The following is a 22782-nucleotide window of genomic DNA, read 5'->3' on the forward strand; positions in this document are numbered from 1 at the left end:
ATTCAGTATATAGAAAAAAGACACACACAGACCTGTACCTCCATGCAACCAGCTGCCACCATCCCGCGCAACGCCAGTCAGTACTGACCACCTTGGTGCATAGGGCGCACGTCATTTGTGACAAAGAAAGCCTCTCAGACGAATTACACCACCTAAGAGAGATATTTCGGAAAAACGGGTACAGTGAAACACAGATTGGCAGGGCCTTCAAGAGGAGACAGGCCGACAGAGTTCAGGAAGAGGAAGAGGAAGTTAACAAGAGAATTGCCTTTCTTCCATATTTGGGGCCCACATCAGCCAAAATCGGGAGGCTATTAAGAAAATCTAACATAAATACCGTCTTCCGACCACCGCCGAAGACGAAAGAGCTGCTGGGCTCAGCTAAAGACCCACTCAAACTAAACACACCTGGTATATACAACATTGCCTGCGAATGTGGTGTGCAGTACATTGGTCAAACGCAGCGCTGCATCTCAAAAAGGTGCGAGGAACACATCAGGCATGTTCGACTTGGACAGATAGAGAAATCTGCTATAGCTGAACATAGCATCAAAGAAAACCACACCTTTGACTTCGAAAACACCAGGGTGCTATGCCGAGCCGGGAGCTATTGGGATAGCGTCATTAAAGAATCAATAGAAATACGGGTCCACGAGAACCTTGTGAACAGGGACGAAGGCTATCAACTGAGCGCGGCCTGGAATCCAGCATTAGCCGCAATACGCCAGGAACGCAACAAGAACCGTTCAGCTCACGAGACGCAATCAGAATGCTCTGACGGAGACACGAACGGCGCACCCGCTTCCCCCTCCACCTCGTCCGCCGGCTCCTCTGGACCCAGCCTCCCGCGGCCAGGTAGTGGGGGGCACACCGCAGGTATAAAGGGACCGGCATCCGCAAAGTCTCGGCACTTCGCCAGAAGATGATGAGTATGTCACTCGTCAAAACGTCGCTGTTTGAAGACACCGCCACCCGGCTGGAAGCCCGAGAACTCTTCGCCAAGTTTTTTTTTTATTTGTAAGGTAATAAACATGCAATAGAACTACTACAATACTTATTTACAATGAACACATTACTGCACTGAAATGGTGCAGAAGTTATATATATAGACACACACACAAACACACACACACACACACACACACACACACACACAGAAATCAGTTGGTTCTATTGAGAAATTCATCAATGGAGTAGAAGGAGTTGGCCACTAATAAATCCTTTAGGCTTCTCTTAAACTGAATTTCATTGGTTGTTAGGCTTTTTATGGCTGCTGGCAAGTTATTGAAAATGTGTGTTCCTGAATAATGCACACCTTTCTCTACAAGAGTAAGGGACTTTAAAACCCTGTGAAGATTATTTTTAGTATTGATACCATGAATTGAGCTGTTGGTTTGAAAAAGTGATATATTTTTAATGACAAATTTCATTAAGGAATAAATATATTGGGAAGCAGTAGTTAGCATCCCTAGTTCCCTAAACAGGCTTCTGCAGGATTTTCTTGCGTTCCACACAACATATAACTCTTACTGCACTTTTTTGTGCCCGGAAAACTTTAGCTTGGCTTGATGAATTACCCCAAAAAATGATCCCATATGACATTATGGAATGAAAGTAAGCATAGTATGCCAGCTTTTTCATTTTTATATCCCCTATGTCTGACACAATTCGCATTGCAAATAGAGATTTGTTAAGACGCTTCAGCAGTTCTGTGATGTGGTCCTTCCAGTTGAATTTATTATCAAGCTGTAATCCCAAGAATTTGACACTGTCCACTTCTTCTATGTGCTTGTCATCATATGGTAGGCATATACTCGTGGGACACCCCTTTTAAAGTTCTGAACTGCATGTAGTGTGTTTTTGGAAAGTTTAGTGACAAAGAATTGGCTAGGAACCAGTGATTAATGTCCGCAAATATTTTATTAGCCAATCTTTCTGAGACTGTACTTGATTTGCTATTTATTTCAATGTTTGTGTCATCAACAAACAAAACAAACTTGGCCTCTGGTAATGTTGCTGATGAAAGGTCATTGATATACACGAGAAATAGTAAGGGCCCTAAAATGGAACCTTGTGGGGCCCCACATGTAATTAGTTCCCAGTTGGATGATGCCTGATAGCTTAATACATGTCTCTTTCCAAATAACACCCTTTGTTTCCTGCCAGAGATATAATATTTGAACTATTTTGCAGCATTTCTTGTTACACCATAATATTCTAATTTACTTAAAAGGATATTGTGATTTACTCAGTCAAATGCCTTTGACAGATCACAAAATATACCAGTTGCCTGCAATTTTTTGTCTAATGAATTAAGCACATTTTCACTGTAAGTGCAGATAGTCTTCTCAATATCAGAACACTTTAGAAATCCAAACTGCGACTTTGACATTATGTTATTTGAGATAAGATGGTTATAAAGCCAATTGTACATTACTTTTTCTAAAATTTTTGAGAAAGCTGACATTGGATGGAAATGTGATGTTATTTCTTTATCTCCCTTCTTAAGTAGTGGCTTAACTTCAGCATATTTCAACCACTCAGGAAATATTCCACTGATAAGCGAATGGTTGCACAGACAGCTTAATATGTTGCTTAACTCAGAATCATATTCTTTAATTAACCTTGTTGATATTTCATCATACCCACTAGATGTTTTTGATTTTAAAGATTTTATGATGGACATTATTGCTGCTGGGGTAGTGAGGATCAAATTCATATTATGGAAGTTACTTGAAATGTCTGGTCTGAACTATTCCATAGCAGCATCTACAGAACCTGACAGCCCCATCTTTTCAGTAACAGTTATAAAATGTTTGTTAAAAAGTTCTGCAACACTATGCACATCTGTCACCAATGTATCATTTACTCTTAATTTTATTTGTCCCTCTTCATGTCTGGTTCTACCGGTCTCCTGCTTCACTATATCCCATATTGTCTTTATTTTGTTGTCTGATATGACTATCTTTTCCTTGTAATATATTTGCTTTGATATTCATATTACAGTCTTTAATATTTTGCAGTATTTCTTGTAATATGCTATAGCATCAACATTGGAACTGTTTCGGATTGACAGATAGTTTTCTTTTTGTTTTCAAGATACCCTTATTCCTTGAGTAATCCATGGCTTCTTTGTAGACTTTGCTCTAATCTTGGGTAGTTTTGGGGGAAAACTATTCATATAAGGTAAGCACTTTTTTGGCCAAATTGTTATATTTTTCACTCATCCTATGAGCACTGTAAACATCAGTCCAGTGAATGTCTCTGAGGAGTGTCCCAAAATAATCAAGTTTTGGCTTATTGATTACCCTCTTGAGCTCAGATTTAACAGATTTTTTATTCTATTCAGTATAAACATTTAACAGAGGGAACTGCATGTCATGGTCTGAGAGGACATTGACTATTGGTTTTGTAATATAATTTTGTTCATTGGACTTTTCTATAAAGATATTATCAATGGCTGTTTGTGAGCAATTGGCTACCCTGGTGGGGAACTTTACAGTGGGAATTAAGTTGAATGATAATGTTACTTAACTCAAGTAAGTTCTTATTGGGAGAGTCTTTAAGGAAATCTAGTCTTTAAGGAAATCTACATTGAAATCACCAGCAACCACTATTTCTTTGTTTTTGATTGTTAAATGGGCCAGTACAGCTTCAAGGTGGTTTATGAACAGATTAAAGTTACCTGCAGGTGCTCGGTATACACTTAATATTATGAAGGATTTTTTGTGAAATTCTGCTTCTGTTGCACATGCTTCCATGTGCTGTTCTAGGCAAAATTTATGAATGTCTGTGTTCTTAAATTTATGACAGTTCCTGATGAATGTGGCAACTCCTCCTTTCTCCATTTCTGCTCTACAAAAGTGAGATGCTAACCTAATCCCAGTAACTCCTAAGAGTTCTATACCAGTGGTCACATGATGTTCAGAGAGGCAGATTATGTCAGCTGGGTTGGGAATGTTGGGAATGACAACTAATAGCCTTGCATTGTTCTTCATCATTACAATGCCACCTGTTGTACAGCGCAACTTTACCTAATGGTAAATACTGTATGGTAAATTCTGCTGCTAACAATCCATGGGGCAAGTGTACAACCTGCTAAATGGTTCATCTACACAGGGGTTTCATTGCACACTGTTGTATTATGACCTTACATAAGTGAATAACTAGCCTATGAAATCAGTCAGTGAAATACTGATATAAAAGACGAGTAAACCAAGAAATGAAATTGAGAGTTAGGAATATTAATGTATATTTAGCATACATTTTGAATTATACCGTTGCTTTATTCATAGAAAACTGCTTTGCTATGAATGATGGTCCAACACATACTATACACAACAGTTCAATCAGAATCAAAAAATAGTTGTAGCAGAACAGCTGCAGGCAAATAAACAGTTCACTACATCACACTCACTGAGGTTCCACTATGTTCACAGTTCAGATTCTTTGTTCACAAACTGATAAACTGAAGACTAGCATCCAAACGAACCTATAGACATGTTCCTACCTTGGAAATGAAACATGTTGCCCCAGGCCGTTCTTGCCCACCTTACCTACACAGCTCCCACCACCCAAAAAAACCAAAATCTTTGCTTTGCATCTCTGTCCTGCTTCTTTCCCCCCCACCCCCCCCCCCCCCACCCACCCCTATCAGCTTCATATTCTCATACCTGATCATCTTTCATTTACAAACACTTTTCACAGTATTCAAATACTTAAACCAAATACATTACACAATTCTGTATACAATTATTCCTATCGCATATTATTATATTTTCTTGTTACATTTAAATGCCTATTTCGCATTAAATTATTCAAATTACTCTATAATTATTAATACATAAGTTTATTATTAAATAAACATAGAAAATGTAAAATCAGTACAAATTTCCCATGCAGAGGGTCAGTACAAATTACCTATGCAGAGGCTCGATACAAATTACCCATGCAGAGGCTAATAGCTTTATGTCTTTGAGGATAACTTATTCGTAGGCACACAGTTTCATCTGTTACGTTAAAACAGCATGATAAATAATTGATTAATTGATGGAGAAAATCATTTCCTTAATGTCTGACTGTCGTTATTCTCCTAATTTATCACCTAATCACATCTTTTTCTTCTTCTTATTTCAAATAACATGTTGACAGTGTTTTTTTCACCTCAGGAAGCTACTGAATCCTTTCAAACCCATGTCTTTGGGGTAAATTTAGTGTTTGTGACTGAAAGGAGCAATACACGACAATTAATGTGCCCAGGTACAAAGTACACTTAATGTTCCCAGGTACAAAGAAACAATTGTACTTTTTTTAAGACAAGCAGAATACAATAACACAGTTTCTCGAGATGTAAGTCTCCACTACTTGCTTCAGGCTGAAAGTCAGTCGCTGATGTTGGACTGGAATGTTCTTGATCGATGGTCAAGTACCGATGTTGCACTGGAATGGTGTTACACAGACAGAGTCCATAAGGCCTTGGTCAGGTCAGTGGTGGGACATAGGCTGCTTGAGAACAGGTTGAAGACAGAGTCCAGAGGGGTGTTGAGCTTGAGACTGGATTGAAGACAGGGTCCATCAAGGCAGTGAGCAGAGGATACACTTGGCAATGGCTTAGCTGTTTGGACACTGCAGTGAAATGATCCTTGTTGTGGTCAGCAATGTGAACTGGCTGCAGACTGAGCAAGCAGCAACCTAAGCACCCACCTGACAGAAGGATACCGGCTCGGCACCGTGGGGCCATGTTACTCACTCAGACTGTTTTCCTTTGATCTCTACATCTATATCTAATGAGGTAGTGCATCAATGAGCTGGGGCTTTAGCAACTCATGGTACATTCCTGTGTGGTTAGTGGCTGTGTCACAATCGGTAGCTAGGAATACAGCAGTACTGACATTAGAATAAAAAAAATATTTCCAGAATTTCTTTGAGCACATACAGAAGTGAATTAATTTTAGAGGGGAATATTTTAAGAAACAACAAAACAATGTGTATCAAAAATGTGTTTTTCTTTCATTGTTTATGTAAAGTCATACAAGGGGCCCTTGTGCAAGGTAGATACAAGTGAGTCTTAGATTTATAGACCTGAAGGAACTATAAAAGAAAAAGCTACATAGTAACTTATGACACCAGTTACCTACTTTGCTATATGTCAACACACTGTTAATATCCTTTGTAATGCCTGTCTCTGTCTTTTTATTGCAGATGGAACCAGAGACAAAACTTTTCCCAGCAATTTTTGTAGAGGCGACAAGTAAAGAAATTCTACAGATAGAGTTGGGAAGAACATCAACGACACTCCCCTTGTCAGCTGCAGTACTGCAGAATTCAGAGAGGCATGTCATACCACAGGTAATGTGAAGATGCCACTTTTCATACATGTTGCAGTCATTGTCAGATCTCCGTACATTTGCATTAATACCAGGTGAGCCTGTATAGGCTACATCATACTATTAGTTCACTTTATCTTGAGCTCTATTTCTGAATCACTAGAAACTGGAAATTTTTAGCAAAACATTGTACATACTTTGTATCTTCCCAATCTATACAAACATGCAGTGTAGAGATTGAGTATCAGCCATAGTGCCATTATTGTCAAATGTTGTCTGTAATTTTGTGGAGTTCAGTTCAGATACTGTGAGGTTTCTGTTTTCATGAAAAATCCAAGCATTCATTACCTTTAAAGTCCAGTTTTAAATCTATAGTTGTCCCAAATGAAGAAATGGACACAGTTACTATTTTCAGGTAAGTTTCCAGCATTGTACCAAGTAGTTGCCACTTAACTTAACCGTCCTCTCTCCTCCCTGCAGCATTCCATGTTGTGGACAAATTTAATTCATTCCCCTTGCCACTCACTTTTCTGACAAAGCTAAGGAAAATGTGAATTAATAGCACCCTAATTTATCCTTCTCTGTCCCATCCCACTTAGGAAAAATGATTGTCTATTTGCTTCTGTACATAACTAATCTTTCTTGCAATTATGCAAACTGATGTCATAATTCATTAAATAACATATTATGAGCTATGTGTGAATGCATAAAATAATTGCTACATTTATGCTGTTGTCAGACACAGTGAAGCATTGAAATGGGGCACAACAGTACTTACTTTGGCTTTCACGTCAACCAGCTCTTTCCAAAAAACTAAGTTACTTACAGAAAGGAAGAATATCATGCTACTTTCTTATGTTTTTGATTGGCTGACTCAAGTGCTAGGCTAAACGATACATTAATATCTGTGGGAACACCAAGGATCTTTATTTTGTCTCCTCTTCTCAGCAGTATAGGTGTACTGAAAGTTTTCATTTTCATAGTGTAGTAAGAACAATGATTGTTAATGATGTGTGTGTGTGTGTGTGCGTGTGCGTGTGCGTGCGCGTGCGCGTGCGCGTGCGCGTGCGCGTGCGCGTGCGCTTGGGCGTGGGCGTGTGCGTGTGCGTGTGTCTAGGTTCAGTCTGAAACAAAAAAGATAAGAGGTGATTACAGCTAAAACACAAGAAACTTTGTAAAAGATTTAACATTGTGTCAGGTAACAAACTGTTACACGAAGCAGTATTTCTATGATACCTGAAGAGTCCCTAAAAAGATTTGTAGACATATTTTTGGGTGCCCACTCGCATCAACAATTCACTTTTTATGAACAGTTTGATGCCTGTTATGGCTTCTAGAAATCAGAAATCTAGTTACAAAAAGGGAGAGAATAAGTTACATGAGAAATTACACACTATAAATTGCACACATAGTGTTTTAAAATATCAAATAAAACAAGTCATATGTTCTCTTTTTCTTCTTCTTCATTACCAGTCTTTTGATTGAATGGCAGCCCTCTTTCAGGATTTGTCAGAAAATGACTTCTTTATTTCTGCATAATTAAAGACTTTTGCGTTATGTATAGCTTCTTTTAAAAATGTCTGTCGCCATATTCTTCTGAGTGTGTTCCCTTATAATTTCCTTCAAGGACTGCTTGTATTGTATTATGTGATCAATCCACTCATTATTTCTTTGCTCTGTTGTTCTCCTAAACGATCGTTCTTTGCCAGTTCTTTGCAGGACTTCCTTGTTGGTGATAATAAAATAAACCAAGAAAAATTATACAAATATTTAAGAGATAAGGTAATTGAAGATGAAATAGTTATTCATTATTCTTGCAGTAATGTGTCAGGGCATTGTATCAGAATATGCAGTTTTGTTTTAATTCTTAATTCTTTTTTAACAAACTTTAAAACTTCAGGTAATTTTTCCAAATGTGATGACTAGATCAGTCATGAGTGTATTATGCATAAAAATGAAATTATCAATATGCCTGGACAACTGAAAATCCACCTTTCAGCTGTAGTTGTGTTTTCTTAGGAAATCAGTGATTACTTCAGTGTCTGGTTGACTGATTTTTGGGTTACAATATGCAAGCCTCAACAATTTTATTTTATTATAGTTTGTGTACATTTTCCTAGCACACTCTTCATATGCTCTGTGGAGACAGTGCACATATAGGACTGTTTTGTGCATTGTGTGAAATTTGCCATATAATGACCTTGAGTACTGGTAAAAATATAAATTTCAGTTTTTACAAATTGACTCGGTAAATAATTCTTTAGTTTACCAACTAGAGGACATTGTTTCAGTTCCCACCAAGACTGAAAGTGCAGTGCTTAAAGCCACACCAGTGGGCACGGGTTCCAAACCAGTCTCTTCAAGTTCATGCTTTGAAACTATCTGATATCCGTGGCTGGAGTATCCTCTGTGAAGATCCTGTGTCAATGCTTGCTTTACACATACCTGAAGAGGATAGATGTATTGATATTCTGGAGCTTATTGAAATGGAAAGATTACTCAGGTAAGGCGTTTCATTTAAGTTTTAAAATATACTTTTGGATAATGTTTATCAGCAAAGAGATGTAAAAAAAGTTTTCATAACCTATCATATAAGTAACATTTCATGCTTTGAAACTATCTGATATCCGTGGCTGGAGTATCCTCTGTGAAGATCCTGTGTCAATGCTTGCTTTACACATACCTGAAGAGGATAGATGTATTGATATTCTGGAGCTTATTGAAATGGAAAGATTACTCAGGTAAGGCGTTTCATTTAAGTTTTAAAATATACTTTTGGATAATGTTTATCAGCAAAGAGATGTAAAAAAAGTTTTCATAACCTATCATATAAGTAACATTTGTCACGTGATGTGTCCCAACTTAACATTAGTTCATTCTCTCTCTCCAGTCACAAAAAATCAACTAAAGACTGTTTGCAACTTTATTTATGACTTAGCAGAACGTATAAAATTTGATGCCAGGTTTATGTATTTGACAGCACTTATATTTTGTAAACCATAAATAGCTGCACAACAAAAAAAGGTACTTTTTATTTACTATTTTATGAATAGTGTGAGAGAAGAATGACTGCTTAAACACTTTTTTCTAAGTGGAGTCTTTCAGCAAGATGTGACTAAAAGTCAAATAAAATACTACTTAGTGGCAGCGTTTGCTTGAATACTAGTATAGTTATATGATGATTATTCTTCATTCTCAGCTAATCTTGGATACAGATATACAGGGTGTATCAAAAAGAAACATCCGATTTAAAACACAATCGTAACTACTATGTTATTTAAGATATGTGCATGGACAATGTAATGTTGGAGGAAATAAACTCTTGAGTTTTACATAGTTCCCACAAGGTAGCACCAGTGTGTGCTCACTTCAGTTCTAGTAAAAATGCTGTCAGGTCAACAGACAGTGTTTTTTGTTGTACGTTTTCCACAGTGTGGTCAGTAATAATTGTTCAGCATGACTTTCATACTAGGTATGGTGTGGATCCTCTTACAGCACAGAGCATTAGATAATGGCATGAACAATTGTGAGAAACAGGTTGTTTGTCTAAAGACAAATCGCCAGGCCATCCCCAAGTGTCTGAAACAGACTTCAGACGCATCTAGCATAGTTTCACAAGGAGTTTGCAGAAATCCATTCGCCACGTAACTTGACAGCTCAACATGCCCTCGATGTCTGTCTGGCATGTGTTGCATCAATGTTTACATGTGAAACCATACAAAATTCAGTTACTGCAAGTTCTTCATGAAGGTGACAAACAACTATGTGTGGAGTTCTGTAATTTCATTCTTGCCAAGATGGAGGATGACAATTTTCTACCACGCTTACTGTTTAGTGATGAGGCAACATTCCATTTAAATGGAAAGGTGAACCGTCATGATGTGAGAATATGGGGTATGGAACAAATACATGAAGTTGCACAACACGAGAGGGGCTCTCCAAAATTTAATGTGTTTTGTGCAGTTTCACGTTAAAAGATATATGATCCATTTTTCTTTTCCGAAAATATTATTACAGGAAGTACATATCTCAATATGCTTGGGAACTTTCTTTTCCCACAGTTGGAGACTGATCCGAACAACTTCATTTACCAACAGTATGGGGTACCACCATACTGGCATCTGGGAGTGCAGGAAATTTTAAATCAAAGGATTACTGAATGATGGATCAGTTACACTGGACCAAATGATTCAGCCTTACATTACTGGCCTTCAAGGTTACCGGACTTGAGTGTATGTAATTATTTCTTGTGGGGGCTTACAAAAGACTTTGTTTATGTGCCTCCATTACCAGCAGCAATGCATGAACTGAGACGTTGCGTAACAACAGCTATGGGAGCTTAACTCAAGAAATGCTCTCTGCAGTGTGGGTACAATTGGAAGTATGCCATGCATCTCAAAGGGGGCATATTGAACACCTATGAAAAGTTATGAAAAAAACTTTAGTTTCCCATTCAGCAAAAAACAAGTCATTGTATATGTTTATTAGTTAGAAATATGTGTGTGTGAGGTCCCATACTCTGAGGAGCATAGGACGATGCTGGAGACCTGTGCCGCTGTACTAGGCAAGGTCCTAGTGGAGGTGGTTTGCCATTGCCTTCCTCCAACTGTAATGGAGATGAATGATGATGATGAGGATGACACAACAACACCTAGTCATCTCGAGGCAGGAAAAATCCTTGACCCCACCGGTAATCAAACCTGGGACCCCATGCACGGGAAGCAAGAACACTACTGCAAGACCACGAGCTGCGGACTTCAGAAATATAGACATGCCAGATCAGATGATTCTTTTTGATACACCCTGTATGTTTAGTGCTTGGGGTATAATCAAGCATTTCAGAAACATTCTCATGCTAATTATGTAAAAGGATCATTTCCTTCAACATTGTTAATTTAAGTTGAAAATCTTGTCTACTTCAAATATAATGCTTCTTGAAGATTTTCTGATTCCATGCATGACAGAAAGAACTTTTTTGTTATCTTTTAATACAATATTTAGTTTTCCACATCAATGGTAATTAATATTGTGTATACTGGTCGTGACATAACACTGTTTTTGACTTTTTTCTTGAGTCTGTTTATAAGTTAAACCTTGAAAAAGTTCAAGAAACATACTTACCTTCTAGATATATGTAAATTTTGTCCCAGGTATTTCTTTCGTTGTTTACATAAACCACTTTCTTAAGTGCCATAGCTTCAGTTCCTAAAGGGAACTCCCAATCTTAACAGATCCTGAAATTAAAACAGTTTTGATGTTAATTTAAGTTAATTATTTAGCATACAGATAAAACCCCACTGTGAATGCTGTTCTCAGGCAAGGGAAGAATTAGTTGATATTTGTAACCAACTGAAAATTGTCTTAGCTACTGTCAAGTAACTGGAAGCTGCTTCAAAAGGAAGGGTTTGGCAAATTTTTGAGAGTTATGTACCAGACGTACCAAAGACACCTTAAGCACTATTGTCTCCAGAGGATACTGTCTAATCTGCAGGAAGTTCAGGGCCCATCACTGCTCATGCACTTGCCTGTGGGTGTCATGTCAGTGATAGATCAAGGATCCCTGTACAGTGGAGGAAAGGATCAGGGAGAACTCGTAGCATTCCACACATCCCCATAACCAACAAGCTCAGTGAGCAAGTGAGACACACTACACTTGTTGAGAAACCTGCTGCATCCTGTGTCAAGGAGAGACAAACACAAAACATAAGGGTCTGTAAATTGTCAGCAGTTCAAACATAAGATGCATAATTTTACCTCACAGGGAAAGAGCAATAAGAGATAGGATGGAGTACTTTGTTTGCTCTATATGTATACCTAGGAGTCTCATTCTATTTGTTGAAAAAACTATTCTAGCAACCGTAGAGGAAACAAGCTGCAACCAATTGCAGATTTTGGCACACATTGGAACAAACAATGAAAGTTGTTTTGGGGATGAGGTCACATTTGGATCATTCCAGTGAATGTCAGAGAGGTTTGAGAAGACCAGCCTTGTTCATGGGGTTTTAAGGATCTTGTATTCTATAGCACTGTTCCCAAAACTTACAAGGGTGATCTGGTAAAAAGCTGGGCAGAAACCTTGAGCCAGAGACTTCAAAGAGTAGAACACCCCAAAATATTATGATAAGAGCCTAAGGACTGGTCCCCACAGATGAAATGATCAAAATCCTACAGGTCATTTGTTAAAGCATTCTCAACAAAGTCCCAGAGTTTTTAGCAGACTTAAAAAGCGGTGGAGCTCACATAATATTAGATATAGAAAGTTGACTAAAATCTGAAATTTGAAATAATGAGATTTTTGTGGTAAATCTGTGTTTTGAAAGAATAGGCTAATGAGAAATGGGTGAGGCCTTCCTCTTTCAGGTGCCACACCAAGCTCACCTGTGTTTTCGAATTTCATAATCATCTTCTTTAAACCATATAATGAGACTGGGCTTCTCATCAGTCCTTCCAGTCAGTGATACTCTCAATGCAGCATTTCTACCATTCACATAAAACAGTTTCACAAACAGCACATGGTCTCTCTTCTAGATAGCCACACTGATCACTCATGGTATGGGAACTTCCATGATATACAGTCACTGTAAAGAAACTTCTAAAGAAACAGAGATTACTGGATAATAGATCAAAACAAAGGCTATAGCTAGAGAGATACTGAATAAAACGTGTTTGGCTGTCAGGAGAGCAATGTGTGATGCCTACAAATGACTACCGTAGCAGAGTATTGTCAAATGATTTTTCACAAAACTCAAAGAAATTATGGTTATATGTTAAGGCTGTTAGTGGCACCAAAGTTAGTGTACAGTCCTAAGTGAGTGAGACGGGAATTGAAACTGAGGGGAGCAAAACAAAAGCTAAAATATTTAATTCTGTTTTCAAATGTTCCTTTACAAAAGGAAACCCCAGATAATTGCCCCAATTTAATCCTCATACCACTAAAAAGATGAACAAAATAAGTACTGGTATCAGTGGTGTTGAGAAACAGCTGAAATCATTAAAATTGAAGAAATCTCCAGGGCCTGATGAATCCCTGTCAGGTTCTATACTATAATCTATCGTAGATCCCTCAAATAAAAAACTGTGCCCAATTCTTGAAATAAAAGCACAGATCACAGCTGTCTACAAGAAGGGTAGTAGAAGTGATCCACAAAACTACTGTTCAGTATCCTTGACATCGATTTATTGTAGAGTCTTAGAACACATTCTGAGCTCAAACATAATTAGGTACCTTCAACAGAGTGACCTCCTCATTGCCAGCCAGCATGAATTCTGAAAACATTGATCATGTGAAACCCAACTCCCACTTTTGTCACGTGACATGTGAAAGCTTTGAATCAAGGCAGTCAGGTAGATGCAGTATTTCTTGATTTCTGCAAAATATTTGTCTCAATGCTACACCTATGTTTATTATCAAAAGTACAATCATATGGGGTATCAAGTGAAATTTGTGACTGGATTGAGGACTTTTTTGTAGGGAGGATGCAGCATATTACCTTAGATGGAGAGTCCTCATCAAATACAGAAACAACTTCGGATGTTCTCCAGGAAAGTGTGTTGGGACCCTTGCTGTTCATGTTGTATATTAATGACCATGCAGACAGTATTAATAGTAACATCATACCTTTTGCAGATGAGATGCTTATCTATAATCAAGTACTATCTGCAACAAGCTGCATAAATATTCAGTCAGATCTCGATAAGATTTCAAAGTGGTACAAAGGTTGCCATCTTGCTTTAAATGTTCAGAAGTGTAAAATTGCGCACTTCACAAAACAAAAAAACATAGTATCCTATGACTATAATATCAATGGGTCACTGTTGGAATTGGCCAACTCATATAAACACGTGGGTGTAAGACTTTGTAGGGATATGAAATGGAATTATCACATAGGCTTATTCATGGGTAAAGCAGGTAATAGACTACAGTTTATTGGTAGAATACTGGGGAATTGCAACCAGTCTACAAAAGAGATTGCTTACAAATCATTCATGCAACCCATCCTAGGATATTGCTGAGGTGTGTGGGACCCATGCCAAATAGGACTAATGGGATACTGAACATTACAGGGAAGGGCAGCACAAATGGTAACAGGTTTGTTCGATCCATGGGAGTGACACAGAGACACTCAAGTTGTTTGATCCATGGGAGTGACACAGAGATACTGAAGGAACTGAACTGGAAGGCTCTTGAAGTTAGACATAAACTATGCCAAGAAAATCTATTAACAGAGTTTCAAGAACAGGCTTTAAATGAAGATTCTAGGAATATATTGGAATCCAACACGTATCACTCACACATGAATCTTGAGGATAAGATTAGAATAATTACTGCAAACACAGAGGCATTCAAACAATCATTCTTCCTGTGCCCATATGTGAATGGAATGGGAAGAAACTATTAACTGGTACAGTGGGATTTACCATCTGACATGCACCTCATTGGTGTTTTGCAGAGAGTAGATGTACATATATGTGTAGATGTACATCACCAGATTCGCAACTGGTGGTCAAAATGGGAATTAATTTTTTCCCAGTTTGAATCAGTCCTGCATTAACACATTAGCATATCTATCAAGTTTTGTTGCCATATGATAATTACAGCCAACACTGAGCTTCTGTGTGTTGCTTCACTTTAATTATAACTGTCTGGTATGTTCCTAGTAGAACAATTCATGATAGGAGAGACCTTCCAAGGAATACAGCCACTTTAAAGAAACTTCTAAAGAAATAAGCAAGTACTGTGAAATAGGTGTAAAATAAAGCGTAGGGTTGTAGATAGAGAGATGCATTTGGCTGTCAAGAGGGCAGCCTATGAAACCTTCAGTGATTACCATAGCAGAATCGTATTTAAAGATCTCTCACAACTCCCAGTGAAATTCAGGTCATACATAAAGGATGGCAGTGGAAACAGAGTACATTACTGTCCACATAGTCATGGATGATATAGGGACTGAAATTGAGGGTTGCAAAGCAAAAGCAGAAATAATGAATTTTGTTTTCCAATGTTCCTTCATTAAGAAAGATACAGAAGTTCAGCTCCAGTTTACTTCTAACACCACAGCAAATGCAACCATGTCACAGTTGGTGAAATATGAATGATATAGATACTAATATTAACAATAATGAAAAGAATAGACTGCTACTCACCATAAAGATGAGACGTTGAGTTACGGACACGCACAACAGAAAGACTTCCTCAGACAAGAAAGGATAACATACACACAGACAGATGCACGTTAGCAGGCAAACCTGATGCACACATGACCACTATCTCTGGCTGCTTTGGCCATACTGCAGTTATTGCGTTGAACACAAGCAGCAATCCTGAGTCTGGCGAGGAAGTGGGAGGGGTAGCAGGGTATGGATTGGGGGGGGGGGGGGAGGGGGGGGGGACGACTGTCTGGTGGAGCTTGCAATGACTAGAAGGTGGCAGGACAAGCCTGCAAGGTCCAGTGTCGGGAGGCTAAGGGGGAGGAGGGAAATGGGGAGTGGAAAAAGAGAGAAGCAGAGAGGGGAAGAGACACGTGGGTGCATTGGCAAGGATTGCTTCACAGTGAGGGTAAGAAGATGTGATTTGAGAGGAGGTGATAGGACAGAGGTGGTGGACAGTGTGGGGACAGTAGGTTACAGAAGGCTGAGGCTGGGATACTATTGGCAGCAGAGTCTACATGCTCCCCAAAATCCACAAGCCAAACAGTTCTGAATGCCCAATTATAGCTGGTTATTGTGGCACCACTGAAAAAATTTTAGACCTCCAGAATGAGATTTTCACTCTGCAGCGGAGTGTGCGCTGATATGAAACTTCCTGGCAGATTAAAACTGTGTGCCCGACCGAGACTCGAACTCGGGACCTCTGCCTTTCGCGGGCAAGTGGAAGGTAGGAGACGAGATACTGGCAGAAGTAAAGCTGTGGGAACCGGGCGTGAGTCGTGCTTCGGTAGCTCAGATGGTAGAGCACTTGCCCGCGAAAGGCAAAGGTCCCGAGTTCGAGTCTCGGTTGGGCACACAGTTTTAATCTGCCAGGAAGTTTCAGTTTTAGACCACATGGACCAACACTTCCAACTAGGTGCCCAAAATCGAGCCTCCAGTGTCAAAGATACCAACCACTTCCTTCATTGACTCTCCACCAACTCCAATTCTTTACCTCCTGCATCCGTAGTTATCACTGCTGATGCCACCTCCCCATACACCAACATCCCCCATGCCCATGGTCTTGACACTGTTGAACACTACCTCTCCCAATGCCCTTCAGTCTCCGAACCCAACACCTTACTCCTCATACCTTACTTCTTTTATCCTAGCACGCAGCTAATCCTTTAAAGAGAAGTTATACCAAATAAACCCATGGTCAGTGGTAGGGAAAGCGGGCACCGTAGCTCAGTGTGTTCGGTCAGAGAGTTAGCTGCCCTCTATAATGAAAAAACCGAGTGAACAGATCAACGATGAACTTGAACAGGTGTCATGGGATGTCTGCTCCAACCAAATGCAACGAACAATAACAATCAAAATGAGATAAAAAAAGGCATAGCTTCTTTGATTAGTAATCAAAACATCTTTGGTCTCAGGTTTGAATCCCATCACTCCTTAAATTTTTATTAATAATCAGCACTGGCAGCCAAAGACTTCTGACATAAGAAGTTACCCCATTCTGCCAACGCCCCTGTCAAAGAGAACAAAGGACTAGGGAGAGGTTCAGGACACTCTCTTCTCATAGGGGTGGGAAACTGCCCGTAATGGCAGAAGAATCAGCAATGATCAACAGTATGAGGATGCACAAGGCAATGCATTAAAGACACATAACGTGTATCCACAGGACATGTTGCCTGTAATTGGGAAAGTGTCATGATGATCTCTCCTTTGGCAAAAGATTCCAGAACAGTCCCACATTCAGTTCTCCAGGAGTGGACTGCCAAGGGGGAGTGACTATGAGTAAAAGACTGAATAATCAGTGAAGAAAGTTCTACGAGTTGGGGTGTGGAATGTCAGAAGCTTGAAAGTGGTAGGGAAACTAGAAAATCTGAAAAGGGAAATACAAAGGTTCAGTCTAGATACAGTAGGGGTCAGTGAAGTGAAATGGAAAGAAGACAAGGCTTTATGGTCAGTAAGTATAGGGTAAAATCAACAACAGCAGAAAATGGTATAACAGGAGTAGGAATCAATATGAATAGGAAGGTAGGGCAGAGAATGGGTTACTGTGAACAGTTCAGTGTTAGGGTTGTTCTTATCAGAATTGACAGCAAACCAACACCAACATCAATAGTTCAGGTATACATGCCGACGTTGTAAGCTGAAGATGAAGAGTTAGAGAAAGTATATGAAGATACTGAATGGGTAATACAGTATGTAAAGGGAGATGAAAACTTAATACTCATGGGGGACTGGAATGTGGTTGTAGAGGAAGGAATAGAAGAAAAGGTTACAGGAGAATACTGGCTTGGGACAAGGAATGAGAGAGAAGAAAGATTAATTGAGTTTTGTAACAAATTTCAGCTAGTAATAGCGAATACTCTGTTCAAGAATCACAAGAGGAGGAGATATACCAGTACTTGGAAAATGCCAGGTGGTACAGGAATATTTCAATTGGATTACATCATGGTCAGACACAGGTTCCGAAATCAGATACTGGACTGTAAGACATACCCAGGAGCAGCTATAGACTCAGATCACAATATAATAGCCATGGAGAGTAGACTGAAGTTCAAGACATTAGTGATGAAGAATCAATATGCAAAAAAGTAGGACACAAAAGTACTAAGGAATGATGAGGTATGTATTGTATTGTATTGTATTGTATTGTATTTATCGGTCCAGTAAATCTTACATGTACAGTACAGCACATCAGATATTGGACAGGTCAAAGTATATCTTACAATTAAAACACTTTAGAAACTAGAAAATTATGTTCACAAAATTTTACAGCACTTCATATACTGGGCAAGTCAATGTGTAAGTTATAATTAAACCACATTAGAAACTTGAAGTTTACAACTGAATACATGTATAAGCCAATATTAACGATTAAAGTATTTGCATGATCCTCTCTTAAGCTCTAAGGATTTTTGAGGAACTCTTCTACACTATGAACTGACATGTACACTAGAGAATTACATTCACAGAATTTTACTTCATATACTGGGCAAGTCGCTATACAACTTATACTTGGACCCCATTATAAACTTGAGAATTACATCTGAATGTATTTATAGGCCAATATTAATGGTTACAGTATTTGCATAATCATCACTTAGACTCTCGAGGATTTTGGAGGAACTCTTCCACACTATAAAAGCAATGTGTCAACAGATATTCTTTTAATGCTGCTTTAAAATTTTTTACATCTGTCATTACTTTTATTTCTCTTGGCAATTTATTGTAGATAATTTTTCCATGGTGTAATGTTCCTTTTTGGTACAAACTGGTTTTTGTATGGAGTACATGAAAGTCAGTTTTCTGTCTTGTATTATGATGATGAACATTTTCATTTTTGGGGAGGATACTAGGATTTGTTATTGTATATTTCTTTATAAACATTGCACTTTCAAATAGGAAAATGCAAGGAAGGGGAAGAATCCCCAGCCTTTTAAATAATGGTCTACATGGTTTGTTCCTTTTTATTCCAGCCATGATTCTCACTATTCTTTTTTGCATCCTGAATAGTTTTAGGCAGGATGGCGAGTTACCCCAAAAAGTGATCCCATATTTTAGGACAGAATGTATATTAGAATAGTAAACTGTCATTAGACAGTCCTTATGACAGCAGTTTTCTAGCACTCTCATTAAATAACACATGGTACTTAGCTTCTTTAATATGTTGTCAATGTGAGTTTCCCATCTAAGATTATCCTGTAGCCAGATCCCCAGAAATTTTGTATTAGGCACACTTGCAATATCCGTGTCTGACATCTGAATTCTTATATCCTCTTCAATGTTTCTCTTGATATTATGAAAATTTAATGCTACTGTTTTGCTTTTATTTATTATTAGTTTGTTTTGGTTGAACCAGTTTACAACATTTGTTAATGCCTCAGACAGTCTTGTCTGTAGTATCTCTGCAGTCTTCCCGCTGACTAATATGCTTGTGTCATCTGCAAACTGGATAGTGCTATGGTACTGGTTGGCTGATGTTAGGTCATTTATATATATCAAAAATAGGATGGGGCCAAGTACCGAGCCCTGAGGTACTCCATATTTTACTGCTTTATAATCAGAATAATGTCTTGTTGATTTATTTTCTTTGTGAAAATGTATTTCTACTACTTGCTTGCGGTCAGTAAGATATGATCTAAGCCAGCTGTTAGGCATACCTCTGATACCAATTCTTTCAAGCTTCTGCAGCAATAGAGTGTGGTCTATGATGTCAAAAGCCTTAGACAGATCAAGGCATATGCCAGTTACTTTTTGTCCACTATCAATTTTTTCAAGTACTTCACCCAGAAATTCATATATTGCTGTTTCTGTTGATCGGCCTTTCCGAAAGCCATGTTGGGTTATGGATAATATTTTGCACTTTTCTAGAAAATCTAGCAACCTCTTATGAAAAATTTTTTCTAGTATTTTAGAAAATGTAGATAGCAAGGCAATAGGTCTATAATTGGCCATGTCTTCTTTCTTACCCTTTTTGAACAGTGGTTTTAGTTTCACTGTCTTTATGCAGGAAGGAAAGACTCCATTTGTTAATGAACTGTTGAAAATGTGGGCTAATGGTATTGCAATGAGGTCCCCCACATTTTTAATGACATAATCTGGAATCTCATCCACACCTGTTGAAAATTTTGTTTTTAACTCTCTTATTGATAGTATAATTTCCTTAGGGTTGGTTGGAGTAAGAAATAGGGAGTTGCAGTTTCTATTTTGATTGGATGGTGTTGTAGCAGGATTTTTATTTGAAGATTTTATGTCAGATAGTAATTTTTCACTAATATTTGCAAAGTAGGTATTAAAAGCATTGGCTACTTCTTCTGGATTTGTAATTTTTTTGCCATCTTGGATTACCTGGAGATTTCCATTTTGGGAGGTCTCGTTTCCTACTTATTCTCTGACTATCTTCCACATGGCTTTCATTTTGTTCCTGGCCATTTTTATATGGTGATCATTTGTTGTTTTTTTAGATTCTTTTATGACTTTGTGAAGCACTCTCTTATAATTCTTGAAATGCACCAGAAATTCTTCTGTAACATTTTGTGTTTTTGAGATTTCATAAAGTCTCCTCTTTTCAGCACATGATATTTTAATGCCTTTCGTCAGCCATGTAACATTTCTTTTTTTAGTTTTTAATGTTTGGTTTTTAACTGGAAAAGAAATATTGAAATAATGGGAGAATATTTCCATGAACTTGTCAAACTTTTTACATGTGTCCTCATAGTTGTCTATATCATTCCATGTTTCTTTTTTCAGTAAATGCCTGAAGTGTTCTAGGTTGTGCTTGCTAAAATTTCTACCTTTTCTTGTCATTTGTTGTTCAGTATTTCCTGCAGTGTCTACTGGGAATTCAATAAACTGTGCATAATGATCACTGAAGCCTGTATTCATATTTCCAGATTTGTATAAATATTTATCTGTATTTATTAGTATCTGATCTATAGCACTGCTTGACGATTTGGTGACTCTGGTGGGGGATTTGATAGTTGTATGTAAGTTGTAGGTTTTTAATAAGGCCTCAAGGTTTAATCTGTCTTTTGAGTTCTTGTTGAAATCTATATTAAAATCACCACATATGATGGTTGTTTTACTAACTATTTTTATACTGTTAAGTGCCTTCTCAAGATTTTCAACGAAAGTAGTTACGTTTCCATCTGGGCTTCTATATATGCAAATAACAATTATATTTAAATTTGTCAGTTCTGTAGCAGAAATTTCGAAGTTTTGCTCTTCCCCTAGCTGGTTAGTGAACTTTAAATTTTCGTGTTTGACGTCCTCTCTAACATATATGCATGTTCCTCCATGCATGGAGGTTTTCCTACAAAAAAAAGATGAAATGGTAAAGCCCTCTATCCTTGTGTGATGTAACGTATTTTCGGATAACCAGTGCTCACTAACACATATAACAGTCACTTCTTTTAGTTCATCCGATAACAATATTTCTATCTCACTAACTTTATTTGATAAGGATTGTACATTTTGGTGCAGGAGCATAAATTTCGACGATGACTTATTTACTAGGTTGTTTTGGCCTACCTTATGATCGACAGCTGCACATGACATATCATTTTTAACACTTTTACAATTGAAGTTTTCTTTCCAGAGCGATGTTTTAGAAGATGAAATCAACATTTCTCTGGAATCACTTGCCATAAAAAACGTTGTGGTTCTTTCCTGTTTCGTGTTGGGCGAGTTGACTTGTAGTGTGATGGCGTTTCTGCTGTAATTTTTGGAGTTGTAATTTGAGGAACCGCAACCAGGCTAGATGGGGATCCTCTTCTTGCCGCTTCAACACTTCCTGAAGTCATTGGAGTAATATTCTCTTCATTTGAAATTGGTGATTCCGTTGCTGCTGCTGCTGCAATTGGAGGCTGCACTAAGCCTGGCTGATTTCGGTTTAATTGTTCCATGATTGCATCGCACAGTGCTACTTTCCCTTTCTTGTTTCTGTGCAATCCATGGGTAGTGAAATTCTCTCTTTTTTGACTGTCTGCATTAATATATGTCACATTGCTGAAGAGCTTACATATTTTCTCTAACTTTCGGTTTGTTGCTTCGATTTCTGCATTCACACACGATGTTTTGTTGAGATCATGTCTCATAGGGATGCTTATTACGAAAACTTTCATGTCCATAACTTTTGCCAATGTTTCCCTTAAAGATCGCAAAGCGAATTTTGCCTCGTTCTTGTAGACATCGTTTGCGCCAGCTAAAATAATGCAAGAGTTACAACTTCCATGGTTACTGTGTGTTTCAATATGCTGAGTAACTTCTCGCAGTGGAGCACCTGGCTTCACAAATCCAATAACGCTTTCATTTATTAGTTTTACGTTCATGATCTTTGCCAGTCCTTTTCCATGACTATCAGAAAATAAATAAATAATGCCAGCATCTTGTTTTTTACGTTGACTGTTTTCGTTTGTTGTTTTCGGTTCCGAAACTTTCGTTTGTATATCTGCTCCACTTTGTCTGTTCGTTTTTTCTGATAGCACACTGAATCTGTTTTTGCACACGATATTAGAATCAGTCAATAACTTTCTTTGAGAATTTGACAGTTTACTTTTCACTACCGGTATGTTTGGAAGTTCGCGATTTCGAGAAAAGTTTGATCTGTTTTCATGCTTTTCCGCTACCATGCTATAGTTGTTTGTTTGCACACGTTTTTGCTTGAAATTCTCTAAGGCTATATATACTGCAATAAGGAATAGCTCAGTAGGAAGTACAGCTGAAGGGGAATGGACATCTCTAACAAGGGCCATCACAGAAGTTGGAAGGAAAAATGTTAGTACAAAGAAGGTAACTCTGAAGAAACCATGAGTAA

The 22782-nt window shown here is 38.1% G+C and overlaps 1 protein-coding gene across 1 annotated transcript in view; it reads left to right on the plus strand.

The window, feature by feature from the left end:
- LOC124776932 (ryanodine receptor) overlaps positions 1 to 22782 on the plus strand; it is a 694095-nt gene that overhangs the window by 373549 nt on the left and 297764 nt on the right. Inside the window, exons 36-38 of the mRNA XM_047252151.1 lie at positions 6202 to 6348; positions 8618 to 8741; positions 8980 to 9067. Of these exons, the coding sequence (XP_047108107.1) occupies positions 6202 to 6348; positions 8618 to 8741; positions 8980 to 9067 (359 nt within the window). The remainder of the gene's footprint in view (positions 1 to 6201; positions 6349 to 8617; positions 8742 to 8979; positions 9068 to 22782) is intronic.

This window comes from Schistocerca piceifrons, chromosome 2 (genome assembly GCF_021461385.2).
Source record: "Schistocerca piceifrons isolate TAMUIC-IGC-003096 chromosome 2, iqSchPice1.1, whole genome shotgun sequence".
NCBI classification, from domain to species: domain Eukaryota; kingdom Metazoa; phylum Arthropoda; class Insecta; order Orthoptera; family Acrididae; genus Schistocerca; species Schistocerca piceifrons.